At 46.1% G+C, this 16,201-nt stretch overlaps 1 protein-coding gene across 16 annotated transcripts in view; it reads right to left on the bottom strand.

Moving 5' to 3' along the window:
* Window positions 1-13,011: 13,011 nt before the first annotated feature.
* Trak1 (trafficking kinesin protein 1) overlaps window positions 13,012-16,201 on the bottom strand; it is a 172,595-nt gene continuing 169,405 nt past the window's right edge. For 12 of the 16 annotated variants that reach the window (XM_074059018.1, XM_074059015.1, XM_074059016.1 and 9 more), the window contains one exon: window positions 13,012-15,826. In XM_074059018.1, the coding sequence (XP_073915119.1) occupies window positions 15,028-15,826 (799 nt within the window). In that variant the 3' untranslated portion in view covers window positions 13,012-15,027. The remainder of the gene's footprint in view (window positions 15,827-16,201) is intronic. The other 4 variants (XM_074059026.1, XM_074059028.1, XM_074059029.1 and 1 more) reach the window with 1 other exon arrangement.

The following is a 16,201-nucleotide window of genomic DNA, read 5'->3' as shown; positions in this document are numbered from 1 at the left end:
AACTTCCACCTGAGGGCACTTGGGTGCCTCAGAGAAAGGGCTTGGAGCTTGTCTGGACCAACACCAAATCAGCACCAGTGATCATTCGCAATGGTTTTGGGGGGCGCTTGACACAGCTTCTCCACAAGGGTGGGAGGGAGCCTACAGACCTGCTCTGCTAATGCTCTTAGCACCACTGTGGGTTCCAACCAGCCACCCTTTAGCTGTAGTACCCCTGCTCTATGCTACCTACTGTCACCAGGACTCTGGAACCAGCACATATGATCTGGGACTCCACAGCCCTCCCTCCAGGATCACAGGGACTCCCTCTGCCTGCACCTGCCTGCACTCCTCTCCACTCCTGAATCCTCAGCTCTGCCACCCTCCCTTTGCTCAGCCCTCTTTCCCTTCCTGAATCTCTTTAGCTTATAGGACCTGTGCCAAGACCCTGTCCCCCTACCAGCAGTCCTTGATGCTGGTCACTCAGCTCTGCTAATTAAGGGAGCTCAAAATGTTCCTTTTTGTTGATCCATTGAAGTTAAAAAAAAAGAAGCTGAAAGGGCAGTAACTGTCACTCTAGTTCAACACATACACTGACTCTCTCAATTAATAAACTTGCCCAAGATCCCCAGTGAAGAGTGGTGGAACCGTGGGACTCACTTCTTGCCTGGCTGAGACATGGGCATGGCCTGCCCTGCTCTATGGCTACTCAACTCTCAACATGGCTGGCAGCCAGGGGCGGGCAGGGTTCACTCTCCCAAGGTTCACTTACCATACAAGTACATGGCAGTAACACATCTCTAAAATGAGGAATCTTTACTGAATGTGCCTCTAACTTATGGACCCAAGTGGCACATTTTCTATTAGGCACAACCCATCCCAGGTGAAGGGCAAAGCAAGAGGGGAGAAAGATATGTTTTCTGTTCATCCTTTTAACAAACAAGAGAAAATGCCACTGTTTTCTCTCATCTCGGATTTGAAGTGTCCAAGGACAATATCCTAATCTATCCACTAAGTTCCGGGTACCTTGACTATTTTTTCCAGCACTTTCAAATTATTGCTAGTCTTGAAGGTTAAAAAAAAGCAGAAGTTAAGCAAAAAGAAAAGAGAAAACTATAACCTGGGTAATTTCCCCTGGGCTCTGGGCTCTGAAAGCATCTCTTAGGAGACATTAAAATGATTTTTTGTGTCTGTCTCCTGGTCTGAGTTATATCCTCCTGGAGAATGAGGATCCAAGGATTCTAGAGGAAACAGTGCCTTCCCAAATTTCCCAAACCCCAGACCCCACTGGATAGATTCACACACACAGTCTCATTTTCACTCCTGCCTCTCTGACTTCCTCTCTTCCATCACCCACACTCATTGTGCTCTAGCCTCCCTGACTTCCTTGTTATTCATTGAAAACACTAAATTTGCTCCTACCACAGAGCCTTTGCACCTGCTGTTCCCTCTGCCTGAATCACCTTTGCCCAAAAAAGCATAACTGAACCTTTTAGGTCGTTCAACGCCAAACTTACTTATTCACAGATGCTGCTCTGACCCTGATCTCTAAAATAGTCCTCCCTGCTATCTATCCTCTTCCCTTCCCTGTTCTACTTTTTCATACTTGGAAATATATTATATAGCTATTGATTCATTGGCTCTTTCTCATGGTCCATTAGAGCAAGGATTTTTGTCTGGTTTGTTTATTGCTGTATTTCCATCACCTACCACAGTGTCTGGCCCATAGTAGATATTCAGTAAATATTTGTATAATTGTAATATTAATTATAATTAATTGATCAACCAATAAGGGGAAAATCTCTTAGGATCTTTACTACTCAAGTTACAGATTGGTTTTATCTCTCTCTCTCTCTTTCTTTCTTCTTTTTTTTTTTTGAGACAGGATCTCATAGCCAGGCTAGCCTGGAATTCTGGGACTTGCTATGCAGCCCAGACTGGCCTCAAACTCACCATCCTCCTGCCTCCATCTCCTGAGTGCTGGGATTACAGGTGGATACCACAACACCTGGCTATAGGAATTAATGTTAGAGGCAATTTCATCAGATCATTTGTTTTGAAAATCAGAGAGGTCATGGTCAAGTCCTTCCAAGACAGGTATAGGATGAGAAGTTGGAAAGCAGACCAAACACAGGTGACTGGCAGCATGCATGAGGATGTAGGCATGGAGGGTGACAGGCACTCCAAAGCACACCCTTCACAAACACACACACACACACACATACACACACTTGTGCACACACTCATGTGTTCAGCCCTGTTTCTTTTGCTTTTTGCTGTAGTTAAAATCCAGAAGACAGGCACCAGTGGCTCATATCTGGAACCCTAGCTACCTGGGAGGCTGAGATTGGGAGGATCACAGTTCCAGGCCAACCTGGACTAAAAAGACCATCTCAACAGAAGACCCCATCCCAATGGAAAAAAACCTGGGTGTGAGTGATGGCATGCACCTCTAATCCCAGTGATGGCAGGAAGCATAAAATAGGAGGATCTTAGTCCAGGCCAGCCTGGGCAAGAAGCAAGAGTATGAAGCCCTAAATTCAAACCCCAGTACTGAAAAACAAAACAGAAAGGACTGGGGATATCAAAGAAGGGAAAGGCAGAGCACTGGCAGTGCCATGGCATTGGCTCAGCAGAGGGGAAACAGGCTAAGTGCTGCCTGGTGAGGGAGCTGCTGATGATGTCAGTGCATACCCAGTTGGTCAGCAGTTATTTAAGTTGATGAACAAGAGGATGGAATGGGAAATGGGAAACTATTGTGGTCCATCATGTAGACTCAGCTTGACATGACCACAGCCATCTTGAGTCATAACTGCCATGACTGAAATAGACAAAACCATTAGAAAGGTATAAGGAGCTTTCTGACGGACCCTACTCCCAAGGGATGTGCCCAACTTTTTGATATTAGCTTAAGATAAACCAGATACATTTGGGCTTCGATGAAGTCGCCATTTTTGTGTATGTGTGATACTGGGGATTGAACTCAGGGCCTTGTGCCGCTCCCCAGTCCTTTTGCTTTTAAGTTTGCTTCTCAGATGTAGTCTCACATTTTTGCCTAGACTGGCCTTGGAGCGTTATCCTCCTACTTCCACCTCCCAAGTAGCTTGAATTACAGTCATGCACCACTACACCTGACTTGTTTTGAGATAGGAACTCACTAATTTTTGCCTGGGCTAGCCTTGACTACTATCCTCCTATCTCTGCCTCCTCAGTAGGTGAAATTATAGGTGTGCATCACCACAGCTGGCTGATGAAGTCACTTTATGACCCAAATTGCAGGAGTCCAACTGGTCTTTTTTTTCTTTTTTTTTTCTTTTATTATTCATATGTGCATACAAGGCTTGGTTCATTTCTCCCCACTGCCCCCACCCCCTCCCTTACCACCCACTCCACCCCCTCCCTTTCCCCCCACCCCCTCAATACCCAGCAGAAACTATTTTGCCCTTATTTCTAATTTTGTTGTAGAGAGAGTATAAGCAATAATAGGAAGGAACAAGGGTTTTTGCTGGTTGAGATAAGGATAGCTATACAGGGAGTTGACTCACATTGATTTCCTGTGCGTGGGTGTTACCTTCTAGGCTAATTCTTTTTGATCTAACCTTTTCTCTAGTACCTGTTCTCCTTTTCCTATTGGCCTCAGTTGCATTTAAGGTATCTGCTTTAGTTTCTCTGCGTTAAGGGCAACAAATGCTAGCTAATTTTTTAGGTGTCTTACCTATCCTCACCCCTCCCTTGTGTGCTCTCGCTTTTATCATGTGCTCATAGTCCAATCCCATTTCCAACTGGTCTTGCTGTGCCCAAGAACACACTTCTGTCAGTGAGGCTCCCCATCCCCACCAAGAAACTGCACTCTGTATAACCCTAGATCTGTTTGCCTCTTTTTCTTCATTGCATGGCATCTTGCCATCAGTTCTCAGACACTGGGACTGGATTGCCCTGGAACATCCACATAAAGTGAAAGATCCATGGTCACATTAGGTTTTCCTATTCATAGAATGGTGTGTTAATGAAGACTGTCATGTTAGGGACAGAGGATCACAGGTGTTTTCATCCTCTTCTCCTAACTTCTTGTAATATTTCTAGATCATCCTCATACCAACAGTACCTCGTGTTCTCCAAACTGTGGAGAGACACCATCACAAGAACACCCCCACAATAGCTCTTCAGCCATGTCCTTTACCAAAGAATTTCTCCCCAAGGCTATTGATATCACTGAAGTCTGTCAGCTATGAGGCCACCCATAGTCCACCAAATAACCCTTCTTGGCTCTCTCTCACTAAGCCCATGAAGTCCCATAAAGATATTGCCTCTGCCAACAGAAATAAAGAGTATTTTACCTGCTGTGCCCACCCCAAGCTCTGACCCAGTATCTAGAGTCTTCTTATGACATCCATCCTCAGCGTGGAAACCTGGGCCACATTGATGCCATATTGTCCTCATAGCTCTCAAGAGTACTCTGCAGGGCCCGGACACCATGGGAACCTCTCCAATAAGCAGCTATTGTCAGACAACAGTTGCCCTAACCAGGTGGCGTTCCTGTACAGTGTTTTATTCTGCTTGCTTGTTTCCAGAACTGGCCTCTGAAATCACTTCACATAGCTGAAATTTCTGCATTGACCTTGTAAACTGAAAATATTAACTTGGGACATATTAGTAGAACATTCTTTACACCTGATGGCTACCTTTAGGTTCAGTAAGGTAGGAATGATGCAGGGGGGCCTCTAGTTCAGCTATAGGATAGAACGGAGATAGACCATTCTGTTCTTTCAGAGCAGGCTTGTTCCTGTGAATTCCATCACTTGAGAATGTTTTTATATCACCTTCATTCCCGAAAGATATTTTTTGCTGGAATTAGAATTCTAGGTTAACAGTTCTTTTCTTTCAACACTGTAACAATACCATACCACTTCCCATGGCCTCCACAGTTTCTGAGAAGAAATCTGCAGTCACCTGAGTCGGCTTCCTTGTAGATAATGAATCATTTTCCTCTGGCTGCTTTCAAGATTTTCCTTTATCTTTTTCTTTCAGTAGTTTATGGTAAGTCTGGGTATAGTGGTCATATTTGTCCTGCCTGTGTTCAAGTCCTGAATGCATAAGTTTATATCTTTTACCAAACTTGGGAAGTTTTCCAGCATTATTTCTTTAAATTTTTTTTAGCATTTCTCTCTTTATTGGATCCTGATGACACAAATGTCAGAACTTTTGTTGTTAGAACAGAGAGACTCTGTTCTTTCTTTTCTATCGTTTACATTGGATAGCTTCTAACTTATCTTAAAATTTACTGACTCTTTTGTCATTTCAACACCGCTAATGAGTCCATCCAGAGAGTTTCTTTGTTTGGTTTCTGTATTTCTAAATTTTCAGATTTTCACTTTTATTTTCTAAATTTTTGCAAGATTTTAACATTTGTTTCAAGAATGATTACAATTCTCATTTGAGCAGTTAAATGAGAATTTAACTGATAATTATAACGTAGGAAATCTCATTGGAATCTGTCAATTATCTTTTCCAAGGAAAGTTGAAATTCTCTTGGTTCTTTGTAAGCTCAGTAGTTTGAATTGTATCCTGAACAATTTGAAGGTTATATTTTGAGACTCTGCACCTTGTTTAAATCTTACAAAAAGGTTGATATTTTTGTTTTAGCAGGTCATCAACCTGATTAGGTTCAGTCCCCAAGTCTGACCACCTCCTGTGGACTGTGATCACCTCAGTCAGTTCAGTTTTCAAATAATGAGTTCTGCTCTTTGGTTCCATTTCAGTTGTGGGCCACCTAGTAGCCAATCTGGGGACTAGGTAGTGGTCTCTCCATTCCTACCTATCTCAAAATTAGGACCAGATCCAAGCATGCATGGCTTGGGGAGGAAGGAGAGAGCCTTGGAGTTCATAAACAACTCTCTTTAATTTCCCCAGTGTTTTCATTTCCCTAAGGTTTCCCCTTTTTAGTCCTCCACCCAGAAATGTGCAGTCTGGTTACTCTGTTTGCCCCCACCCACATTTCCATGTTCAGGCCCAGTGACAGGAAAACAAAGAAAAAAAATCAGTGAAGTTGGTGCCACCCTCTTGGGATCACAACTCCTTTGACCAAACAGTGGGGCTCTCCTTCCTCAGAGTTTTGACTCCTGCCATTCAAGCTGCCACCACAAACACGGCTTTGCCTGAGAGCACAGAGAAGAAAAATGAACATATGGGAATGGCTGAGCTCTCTCCTGGCTTTAAAAGTGCCCATTTCTACTTCTTAAGCAAGAATGAAAGGACTTCTCCTGGAGCTTCCCCAGAGCCACTTCTGATTTCTGGATCTGTCACAGTCAGGCTAGAGCAGTACTAGAAGGGGTGTGACCTCACTGCTAGCTTAATGAACATGACATTTTGGTGTTCTTCTCCAATCTACTTGCTGCTGTCTTCCTTTCATGGTCTTCAAAGAGCTCCTCTATGCAGTGTTTCTTGGAGCTGTGATCAGGTGCAGGTTAAGCACCTTACTCCATCTTGCCTAGAACCAGACTGTCAGTGTTTTGTTGTTATTGTTTTCTTTTTTCTTTCTTGAGACAGGATCTCACTATGTAGCACAGGTTGGTCTTGAACTCATGATCTTCCTACCTCAGCCTCCCAAATGCTGGAATTACAGGTATGTACCACCATGCCAAAATCAGTGATTTTTAAAATTTATTTTAAAAAGAATTTTGCAGCACTGCTAGGCAAGCACTCTACTACTTGATCCATGACCCCAGCCCTCACTATTTTCAAATACAGACATTTCACATAAAAACCCAACTTCTGAAAATTTGGCAATGACCATTTTGTTTTCTCCACAGTGACAATGTAGGGTCATGGCTTGACTTCCCTTTGGACTGACATGCTGCCTCCCCAGGCCAGTCTCATACATTTCTGTCATCTCTGCAACCTCAGCTTAGAGAGAGATGGAAGCAACTGCTCCCAAAAGTAGCTGAGTAGGTAGCGTGGCCCTTTTGGCACACTGGGCTTCCTGTTGCCACTTCTTCCCTGCTATTTCAGCCTCTGGACCAGGCTTGTTTGTCTACATCCTAGCCTCGAGCTTCCTCAAGTCACCCCACTTTGATCTTCCCTCATACCCCCTCACTTTTTTTTAAGTTGGCTTCTCTTACTCCAACTCTTCACCTAAGACCTCGGCCCAACTCTGAGCAATTGTGTACAGCTGTGCCCAACTAGCTCACTTTGGCTTGTCTGCCTGTACCTGCCTTCTCACCCTATCAAAGCCTGGCAGGTTCTGCTGGAACTTTAAAATCTTTATGAAATATTATTTCAACATATGCTAAAAACATAAATTCCAGCATATCGTGGTATCAATCTCCTCTCTAAGAGTGGGTAGTTGATTTTATTATCTTCAAGTCTATTAATAGGACTCCCAAAAGACTGTTCTCCAGAGGGAACAAGAGTTACTGACACATGGAATGAGGCACATCTAATCAAGCTCCAACACTAGCACCTTTTCTACCTTTTCCTTCCTGTGGCTTGGAAACAGGTACAGTCAGCAGTTGTTCCAGTCTTACCTGCCCACGCACCTCAGGACTGCAGTCAAGATGATGTCAACATGCTCAGTTTAAGTTCCCTTCCTGAGAGGAGTCAACTGCTCTCCTGTATCAGCTCACATGGACTGTCCCAAGCCCTTTGTGGGCTCAGCAACATGCACCTGTGTGCCAGGCACTGTCTGGATGCAGCAGGTAAAGAGAATCAAGTGAGTCAGAGATTCCAAAGAGTCCACAGGCAGAATACAGTGCAACCTGGACCAGGATGAGTAATGGGCAGAGGCTGGAGAAAACAGACAGCAGAGCTGACTGAAGTAAGAGGGAGACAGCCAGGTAGCTGCCCACCTGGACAGCCAGCCTCTCAGGATATCTAGTCAGCTCTGCAGCAAATTGGAACATGAACATCAATGGAGTTTCATACTCCAGTAACTCGCCTACCCAGAGAATCAGACCTGTTGCTCGCCTACAGAAGACCACAGCGCCCTCAAGTGAACACTTAAAAAGGTGCCAACTTGTCTCTTGCTGTGTTTAGCACATTGAAGTCTGCTGGATTCAGGCCCATTTCTCCTTGCCTCGCAATCAGCTGGAAATTTAAAATGAGATAATTCAGGACATGGAACTATTTCCTAAGAATGAGTCATTTTATTTTATTATTTTACTTTTGAACTTTGAATATGGCTACCAAAAGACTTCTTGGGTTTGGAAAGTTACCCACTGAAAGTGAAAAGAGAACAAAAAATGACTGGCAAGTAAAATGTTTTTTGTAGAACTAAAGCCAAGAGAAATAAAGAGAACTCTTGGAGGTATTTTGAAGGCAACTTGGTAACTATGGTTACCTCTAATTAGTAAGCGAGCACCTTATGCTTTCCAGAGCCAAAGGAAGACAAAGTCAGAGGAAAATCAATTCCAAACAAGACGTTAAGTCCCACAGAGTGCATGTGAGCTTGTATGTGAACATAAAAACAAGAGGAGCTGTTAATAGCAAGTCAGCTCCCCTCACCTTCACTTTCTTTGTCTCTTTCCATGTAATGAGGACTCGTGAGTCAAAGTCTCCTTGAAGGAGTTAACACCAGACATCAGGGTCCAGAAAGCTCACTGTTGAGAAGACTGATGTAGGAAGAATTGGAGTGAAAGTATAGACTGACCAAACTACCACCTGCTCTGTGCTGGACACTGGAGAGAGAAGGCACCTGGCTGTGATCCCTGTCACTAAGACACAACAGAGACTCCATAATTACTTGGATTTGAACTTGAGCATGGCAGGAAGCTCCAAGAGAAATTGTTCTGAGGTGTATTCCAGTTTCCTATGAGACGGAGACACACACACACACACACACACACACACACACACACTCACACACACTCAATGTGTAAATATGTGTGTATGTCTGTTTCTAGATAGGTAGATGGAAGGAAGGAGGCATCTACTGCCCACGCCTCAGTCCCCTCAGCGTGGAACTGAGAGCTGACTGCATGGAGCCACAGGACATCTGGAAGGGAAGAATGGGAGGAAGAAACTCGGGCTTGGGAGGGAAGACCCCATGACCTAAAGAATTCTTGGGGGTCTAGCATTGTACAAAGGACACCAGGTGGGGGGTGTGAGGGGCCAGGTCTCCTTCCTGGGCATCTCCTCCCACTTTGTACCTGGATGAACTCTCTCTGCAGGTGATGGTTTGGGGGATCCCAGAGGCCCAATCACCAATCTTCAGTTGTTTTGCAGAAGAAAGCCAACCCCCTATCCTGTGATTGCACCACAGGACCTGGTCCAGCAGGTGTTCTGCTGTCCCCAGGAGCCCTCTACTGGCTACAGAAAGTAAATTCTCCTGGGATAGAAAGTTTCCAGCCATGAACTCAGAGGTACACAGATTAATTTCATTTCTCTGTATCTCAACTTAATCCCTATTACAAGCTCCAGGTAATTCCAGGGGTTGACTCCACCCCTCAACGTCTCCATACATGGCACCTGAGATCTGGGTGTGGCACTGCCAGATACATGGGGGAGACTTGTGCCCACTTCTCACTTCCCTTGTACTACTAGCGATGCCCCCTCCCCACCTCCCCTCACACACCTTGCTCCCATCCAGTGTGTGGAAGTCATTCCCACATCTGTCTGGGGCCAGGTACTTTGAGATTTCCTGGACACTTCTCCCCTGGACACCTGAAACACCTGCAGCTGTTTCTTCCTTTCCCACTGCCCAGTGGGGTCACTGCCCTGTGATGAAACTGAGTCATGGGGTCAGTCCTGGAAGATACCCACTTTTCCAGGGCCCTTCAAAACTGCTTATCTGTGTTTGGATCCCCAGACTCAGCACAGCTTCTTCCATAACCTTGGATGCGGCCCATGGATGGGGAGAGGTAAGAGGTTCCCATATCTAACAAACAGTGGAGTCTCTTACAGTCCCCTGGTTCCCTTGTCTGCTTGGAGAATCTTTATCTAGTTCTGGTGGTGGATGATCAGCAGTGGGATGGTGGGGGAAGGGGGACGAATGAAGAATGGAAAGAAAAACTGGCTCAGCAAGCTTCCTTTCCAAATGTGTGATCCAAATGTAAACTTGGCTCTTTCTTTCCTCATAACTGAAAACCAAGAATTTGACGTCTTTGTTTTCTGGTTCTCTTTCACAATGTTCCCCTGGGCCATGGCATCCTCTGGTTGAACTCCTTGGGCTGGAGGTGGACTTGGGACACACGGGAAGAAATTGAGCGCAGAACAGCAAAGAAACAGGTGGCCACCTCCAATGTCCTTCTACCACAGCTGAAGGCAGAAGAATTCATTTTATAGTTTACCACACATAAATTAGGGAGCCCTCATCTTTTGAAATTAACTTTAATTTTGCACCTTTCTTTTTCAAAAATCTTATTCTTTGCTTTTTTCCAAAAACATCTGAAAGTGACTTGCAGGTGTCAAGTCCCTTTATCCTAGTCCCTTAGCAATCTTAGCAATGTGCTCATGCACTCACAGTAATGTACATGTATATACATATATATAAATTTTCTCTCCATATGTATATGTGTGTGTGTGTGTGTGTGTGTGTGTGTTTATCTTTCTGGTACTGGGGTTTGAACTCAGGGCCTTGCACTTGCTGGGCAGCTGCTCTACTGCTTGAGCCATGCCTCCAGCCCTTTCTTTCTTTTTTTTGCTTTAGTTATATTTTGGATAGATCTCACCAACTTCAGACCACGATCCTCCTACCCATGCCTTCCACACAGCTTGGATCACAGGTGTGTGTGTAAGCCGCTACACTCAGTTTTTTATTGATTGAGATGGGGTCCTGCTAACTTTTTGTCCAGGCTGGCCTCAAACTGCAATTCTCCCCATCTCTGCCTCTTGAGTAACTGGGGTTATAGGCATGCACCACCATATCTGGCCCTATCCTCTTTTAATCTGCAACAATTCTTCATCGTTTCTTTCACGACACTGGCATTTTTTAAAAATAGGGATAGGTACCATGTTTTATAAGAGGTCACTCAGCTTGTCACCCTGGGGATTTGGGTTTTACGTTTGCGGCAAGGACCACCCACGATGGTGTGCTTCCTGACTTGTCTCACATCGGGAGGCCTTTGTATCAGTTCATTCCATTTTGGGACAATATTGTATTTCATGATGTATTTAAAGTGATGTGCCACAAGTCCTCTTTACCCTTTCTAAAATAAAATGTGTTCTGTAGGAAAACACAATGTGTGTAAATATTATGCTGCCTAACAATTTCTTACCCAGTGGCTTTAGCACACATTGTTGTATGAATTCAATGAGTATTGCAGGTGCAGAATGGTAGTTTTCTGACTTCTACTGTCCCTTCTGTATTTATCACTTCCCATTCTACTGTAAGGGAATGCTTTCCCATCCTTCTTCTACATCTCTCTGCTTGGAACATCTTCCCCACTTGGCAAATCCTGCCAGTCCTTGCAGCCCAGACTCAGGGTCACCAGGCCTAAAGCCTTCCCTGGCCCTGCTGGACACATAAAGTCACCCACTCCTTCTCTATTCCATCCATACAAGGCGGTCTGCAGCTCTCTGGCCTTCTCAAGAGAGGAGAGGCTGGGCTGGAAGTGATCTCTCCTGCAGCATTCCCTCCACATCCCACCTGGTCTGCACAGTTTCTCCTGTGCACAGGATTAAAACAGCTACGTGGGCCCTACCCCGGGATTCCCACTCACTATCCAAAATTCTTACTGGCTTAACACAGATTACAGGTCCAGTACAGGTGGGCAGGGAGTTCTGATCCACACACTCAGAGGCCCTGGATGATGGACACCCAATGTCAGTGAGTGGCTTCAGGGTTTAGCACCCAAGAGAGAACACAGAGACTCATATGTGGACTTCCCTTGCTCACAGCCCACTCAGAACCACTCAGTAGCCTGCCCAACTGCAGTGGTCAGAAACAGAGAGGCCAAATGAACCATTTGGGGAGAACTATGTTTCTCTGCCACCAACATGCTCCCCTCACCTTACTAGCACACAACCACACCAAGTGCCGTTCTACCTCTGGGCCTTTCGCCAGCGGCTCTGCCAAGTGCTCCTGGGCTACACCTCACATGTTCTGCTCCCTGGTGAGGCCTCTGACTGCCCCATTCAAGGTGGCACCCACTCCTTTGCATGGCTCTTGTAAGTCCTGCATAGGCACTGAAATTCTGCTGGTTGTCACCCTTCTCTCAAAAGATCCCACATTCTATGAAATTATCTCATCATTCATCACTGTCTCGAAAACAATCCCTGGCACCTGGGAAGTGCTCAAAATACATTTTCTCAACTCATTAAATGCCAGGTCTGTTACCCCTCCCCCATTTCACATATTAAAACATGGAGGAGAGATGGGGACATGGCTCCTAGCAAGCACAAGGCCCTGAGTTCAAGTGACTTGAACAATGGGTGTGTTAGCAATGGGGTGTTTGAAAACATGGAGGACCAAGAGAGGAGAAGTGGCTTGCCCAAGGTCACACCATCAAATAGAAGTACCCGATTAAAAACCTGCAAGGCCAAAGCTCACTCCTGTTGGCTTGCTGGGTTTCATTGCTTCCAAACAGTAAGGTGGCAGTGCTTTATTTTTTCTTTCCTTCTTCTCACCATTCCCCATCTGGAGGCCTCTACTGTTCTTGGTTCTTAAGCCTCTTAACACAACTCTATGGAAGACAATTTGGTGACATTAATCTGAACATCTTTCTCACAGATGTGCTCACCCATGTGGGAAATCACACCCACACAAGGCTTTTTCATTCTAGAGCTGTGATAGCAAATGATGGGAATTGACTTCTTGACCATCTGTAGGGGACTGCTTCATAGGAGTCCATATGTATTCACAAAGTGGGGGAGAATATGTGTGCATGATAAAACAGTACACAGCCCTGAACAGTGAATCAGGTCCTAGTTAGGAAGTTGCCTAAGGTATGGTATCATTTTGAAAGAAAGGGGGGAATCTAGTGGTATGTAAAGTGTATGCCTTTTTTCTTTCCCCAGAGAGCTGAACACCTTCAAGTCCATGTCTATAGAGATCCAGCTCCGTGCAAAGATAAAAAAATAGAAATCAGAATACCAGTGTGGTTTCCATCATTTGAGCTTATTTTATTGATATTCATCAGCGAATTAAATCTTATTGTTGATTTTTGATGCATTACAACACACTGGTAGTGGTTGCATAATGTTGATCGTTTATTTATTTCCTACACTAAATACTGCAACCTCTGCATTGCTGATTTTTACACTGGTATTTCCGGTGATGAGTGCAGTTCCTCTGTCTGAATACATAAAGTGGTCCATTCAGTTCATGGTTTTCATATGCCTTTGTTATTCTACCTACTGCTTCAAAATACATTCAAATAAAAAAGATATAAGTTACTTGCAGTGAACGCACACATACAATGGCAAAGAGAGTTGTGAACACACCTTGTCAACACTCTCATGTTCAGAGAATAAATAGTCTGAAATGGTGGGACCGAAGCTTCATCCTTGGGGACTTTCTCAGAGCATCCTTGGTGGATAGAAGATTGCCCTCACTCGAGTGAAGGACACATCTTTTGCTGGGGGGAGGAAGGGGAGCAAAACAACCATTTCATGCCCATATGATGTCATCTGTCCATAAACACCTGGAACAGATGGTCATGGAGCACCATGTGTGTAGCCCAGTCCTCATGTTAGAATAAAGTCTGTTTGGATTGGGGTGCCGCAGACACACTGGCTGAGCTGGATGGAGGGGGGCTACCTGCTGAAAATACGGCACGCACACATAATAAATAAAAGTTCATAACTGAATGGGGGACAGAGACAGGGCCAGCCTCCCTGTCATTCAGGGTTCTTTTCACAAGCATCTGTGATCTTTTCCTAAGGATAAAGAGTGGCACAAGGAGACAAAGGACTTTGGAGGGAAGAAAGTATCTTGCTGCAGCCATCCTCTGTTTTGAAAGAGGGGCAGATTGTGTGGGCACCGGATGGCTGCCAGGATGAGAGCAGTGGAAGCTCACTGCCTGGTCGCATTTCAGAGCACCAAGCCAGCTGATCACCAGGAACCTGACCTCCCCTGAACAGCTGATCTGTTCTTGCTGCATTTGCCTGGGGTTCTACCCCTTTGCTTTCCCTTTTGACACATTTCTTTCACGAGCTTCTCCCCTGTCTGCTCTCCTTTCATTTTTATTATTAAAGTGGTCTTGGATCTGGTCTATTTTAAATCAATCTGGTTGTGACACTGGGTCCCAGCAATCAGCTGCTTTCTCATTGGCAATGGGTGTGTTTGAAATTTGCATTTGGGTGTCACAGAACCACCCAGAGGACAAACACTGCCAGTACCATTACTTCCCTGCATATAAAAAAATGGAAAAAGAAAACAAAGCACACAGAACATGGAGGGGCTGCGCCACAGTGCAGCAGGAGTGTAAATACATTCTCTTCTGAATCAGACGCTGGCCTGACGGCTGATTACAGAACACAGGATGACTTCAAGTTGAAGGCGTGAAAAGGAAAAAAAACCCAAAAAACCTCAAAAAAGAAATGACCGTCCATTGAGGCAGAGCAGTGAAGGTCTTGAACTTGATGAAGCTAGACCACCACACAGAAAGAAAAGCTCTCCGGTCATAAAAAGCTACATCAGCTGCGTATGGCCAAGGACGGAGGCTCCTGACGCTCTTACAGGTGGGTGAGGTGTCCAGTGACACCCAGGCGACAGATTCATTCTGACCTGTGCCGCACAGCAGCTTGTGGTGTGTGACAAGAGTGGTCAGACACAGAATTCACTGGTTTCCTATCCATGGGATAAGAACACATGTGGGAGTTTCAGTGCTTCTTAAAAGGAAAAAAGAAAGGACCCCACCCTCCCCAGGTGAGCACAACTGAAGTCCTTGTGAGAATGAATGCAGGGGCAGGGAACTTTCTGGGGACAGGAAGAAAGGGCAGGGCAGATACAAGGTCCCCAAGTCCTATGTCCACACTGTACAGGTTCCCATTTCCCCCATGAGGCACGAGGCGGATTTGTCTAGTTCAGGAGGGATGGACAGAGATGGGAAGTGGGGAGTGTACTGCAGAAGGAAGGGGAGGCAGGAGCAGGGTGGCCCGTGCACCCCAACCTCACCGCAAGCTTGTCTGCTTAGGAAGCTTAGCACCCATCAAGATGCCCGAGGTGAGAGTCACAGGGGCCTTCATCTGCATGCTGGACCCCACCATGGCAGGGAAGCTGCGGTTCCGTCGGAGGCCGCTGTTGAGCTGCAGCCCACCCATGGCACTGGTGACAGTGGGGCATCCGAGAGGCAGACCCTCAGGAACCAGGCCTCTGGGAACAAGGGCCTGTGTTGGCCCAGGGGGCCCACAGAGGACAGGTCCCTGGTCCTCAGTCAAGGTGGGGACATGGGTTCGCCCTGAGTTCACCACGTTGGCCACCCCAAACCTTCTGACTTTGTCCACGAGGTTGAGGCTGGAAACGGACACATCGGTCTGGCTCTCACTACTCCGGACACTCTTCTTTTCCCTCACCGCCCTCAGGATGGAGCTGGCTGGCTTGGAAGCCAAGAAGTTGTCATAGGGAGGGCTTGTGCACTTGAACTCGAAGGAGGGTGGGGAGGACGTAGGTGTCTGCATAGGTGAGTTTGGTGGGGTAGAGGGGATCACAGCCATCCGGGGGGCATAGGAGTGCAGGAGAGAGCCCCGGGCAGCCCTGTCCCAGCTCTGAGGGTCATACACAGCCGCAGAAATGCCCCGCTCTTTCAGCAGCCACACCAGCCCGAGGGATGTGCTCATGGTGGTCGTGGACTCACGGGTGTTAGTGAAGGATTCAGCCAGGCTCAGTCTCCGTGGCGTGCATGGTGTGGCCACTGGCGTGGATTTCAAGTGGCTGGCGCTGCTACAAGCCGGAGTTGGAGCTGAATTAAGGCTGAAAGGGAAAGGTGACTGGTTAATTATCAGAAAGGCCCATGGGTAGTACAGGAAATGTCAGAGCCAGTCTTCTGCAGGATATGCAGGCAGGCCTGGGACACAATGGGAAGACTCCCCTGATCGAGGCTTCCAGGCACCTCTGTCCATATCTGCAACTTCCTCCTACCCAGCGGGGTCTGGGAGTCCCTTAAATGAGGCCATGGTTTCAGTTAACAGGAAGGTCCCCATGGGTCCTGGCAGGTGGGCATATGTCCATTTGGCAGATGGAGAAACAAATGCTGGGCAAGGCGGCTTGCTCAATGTCACCTGGTTATTACAAGGACAATCTGGATTCAGAACCAAATCTAAGCGAGTCCAAGGCTTTGGAAGGGTG

This window comes from Castor canadensis, chromosome 17 (genome assembly GCF_047511655.1).
Source record: "Castor canadensis chromosome 17, mCasCan1.hap1v2, whole genome shotgun sequence".
Classification (NCBI taxonomy): domain Eukaryota; kingdom Metazoa; phylum Chordata; class Mammalia; order Rodentia; family Castoridae; genus Castor; species Castor canadensis.
Note: the sequence above shows the minus strand (reverse complement) of the source record. Positions and strands in the feature narration are given on the sequence as shown.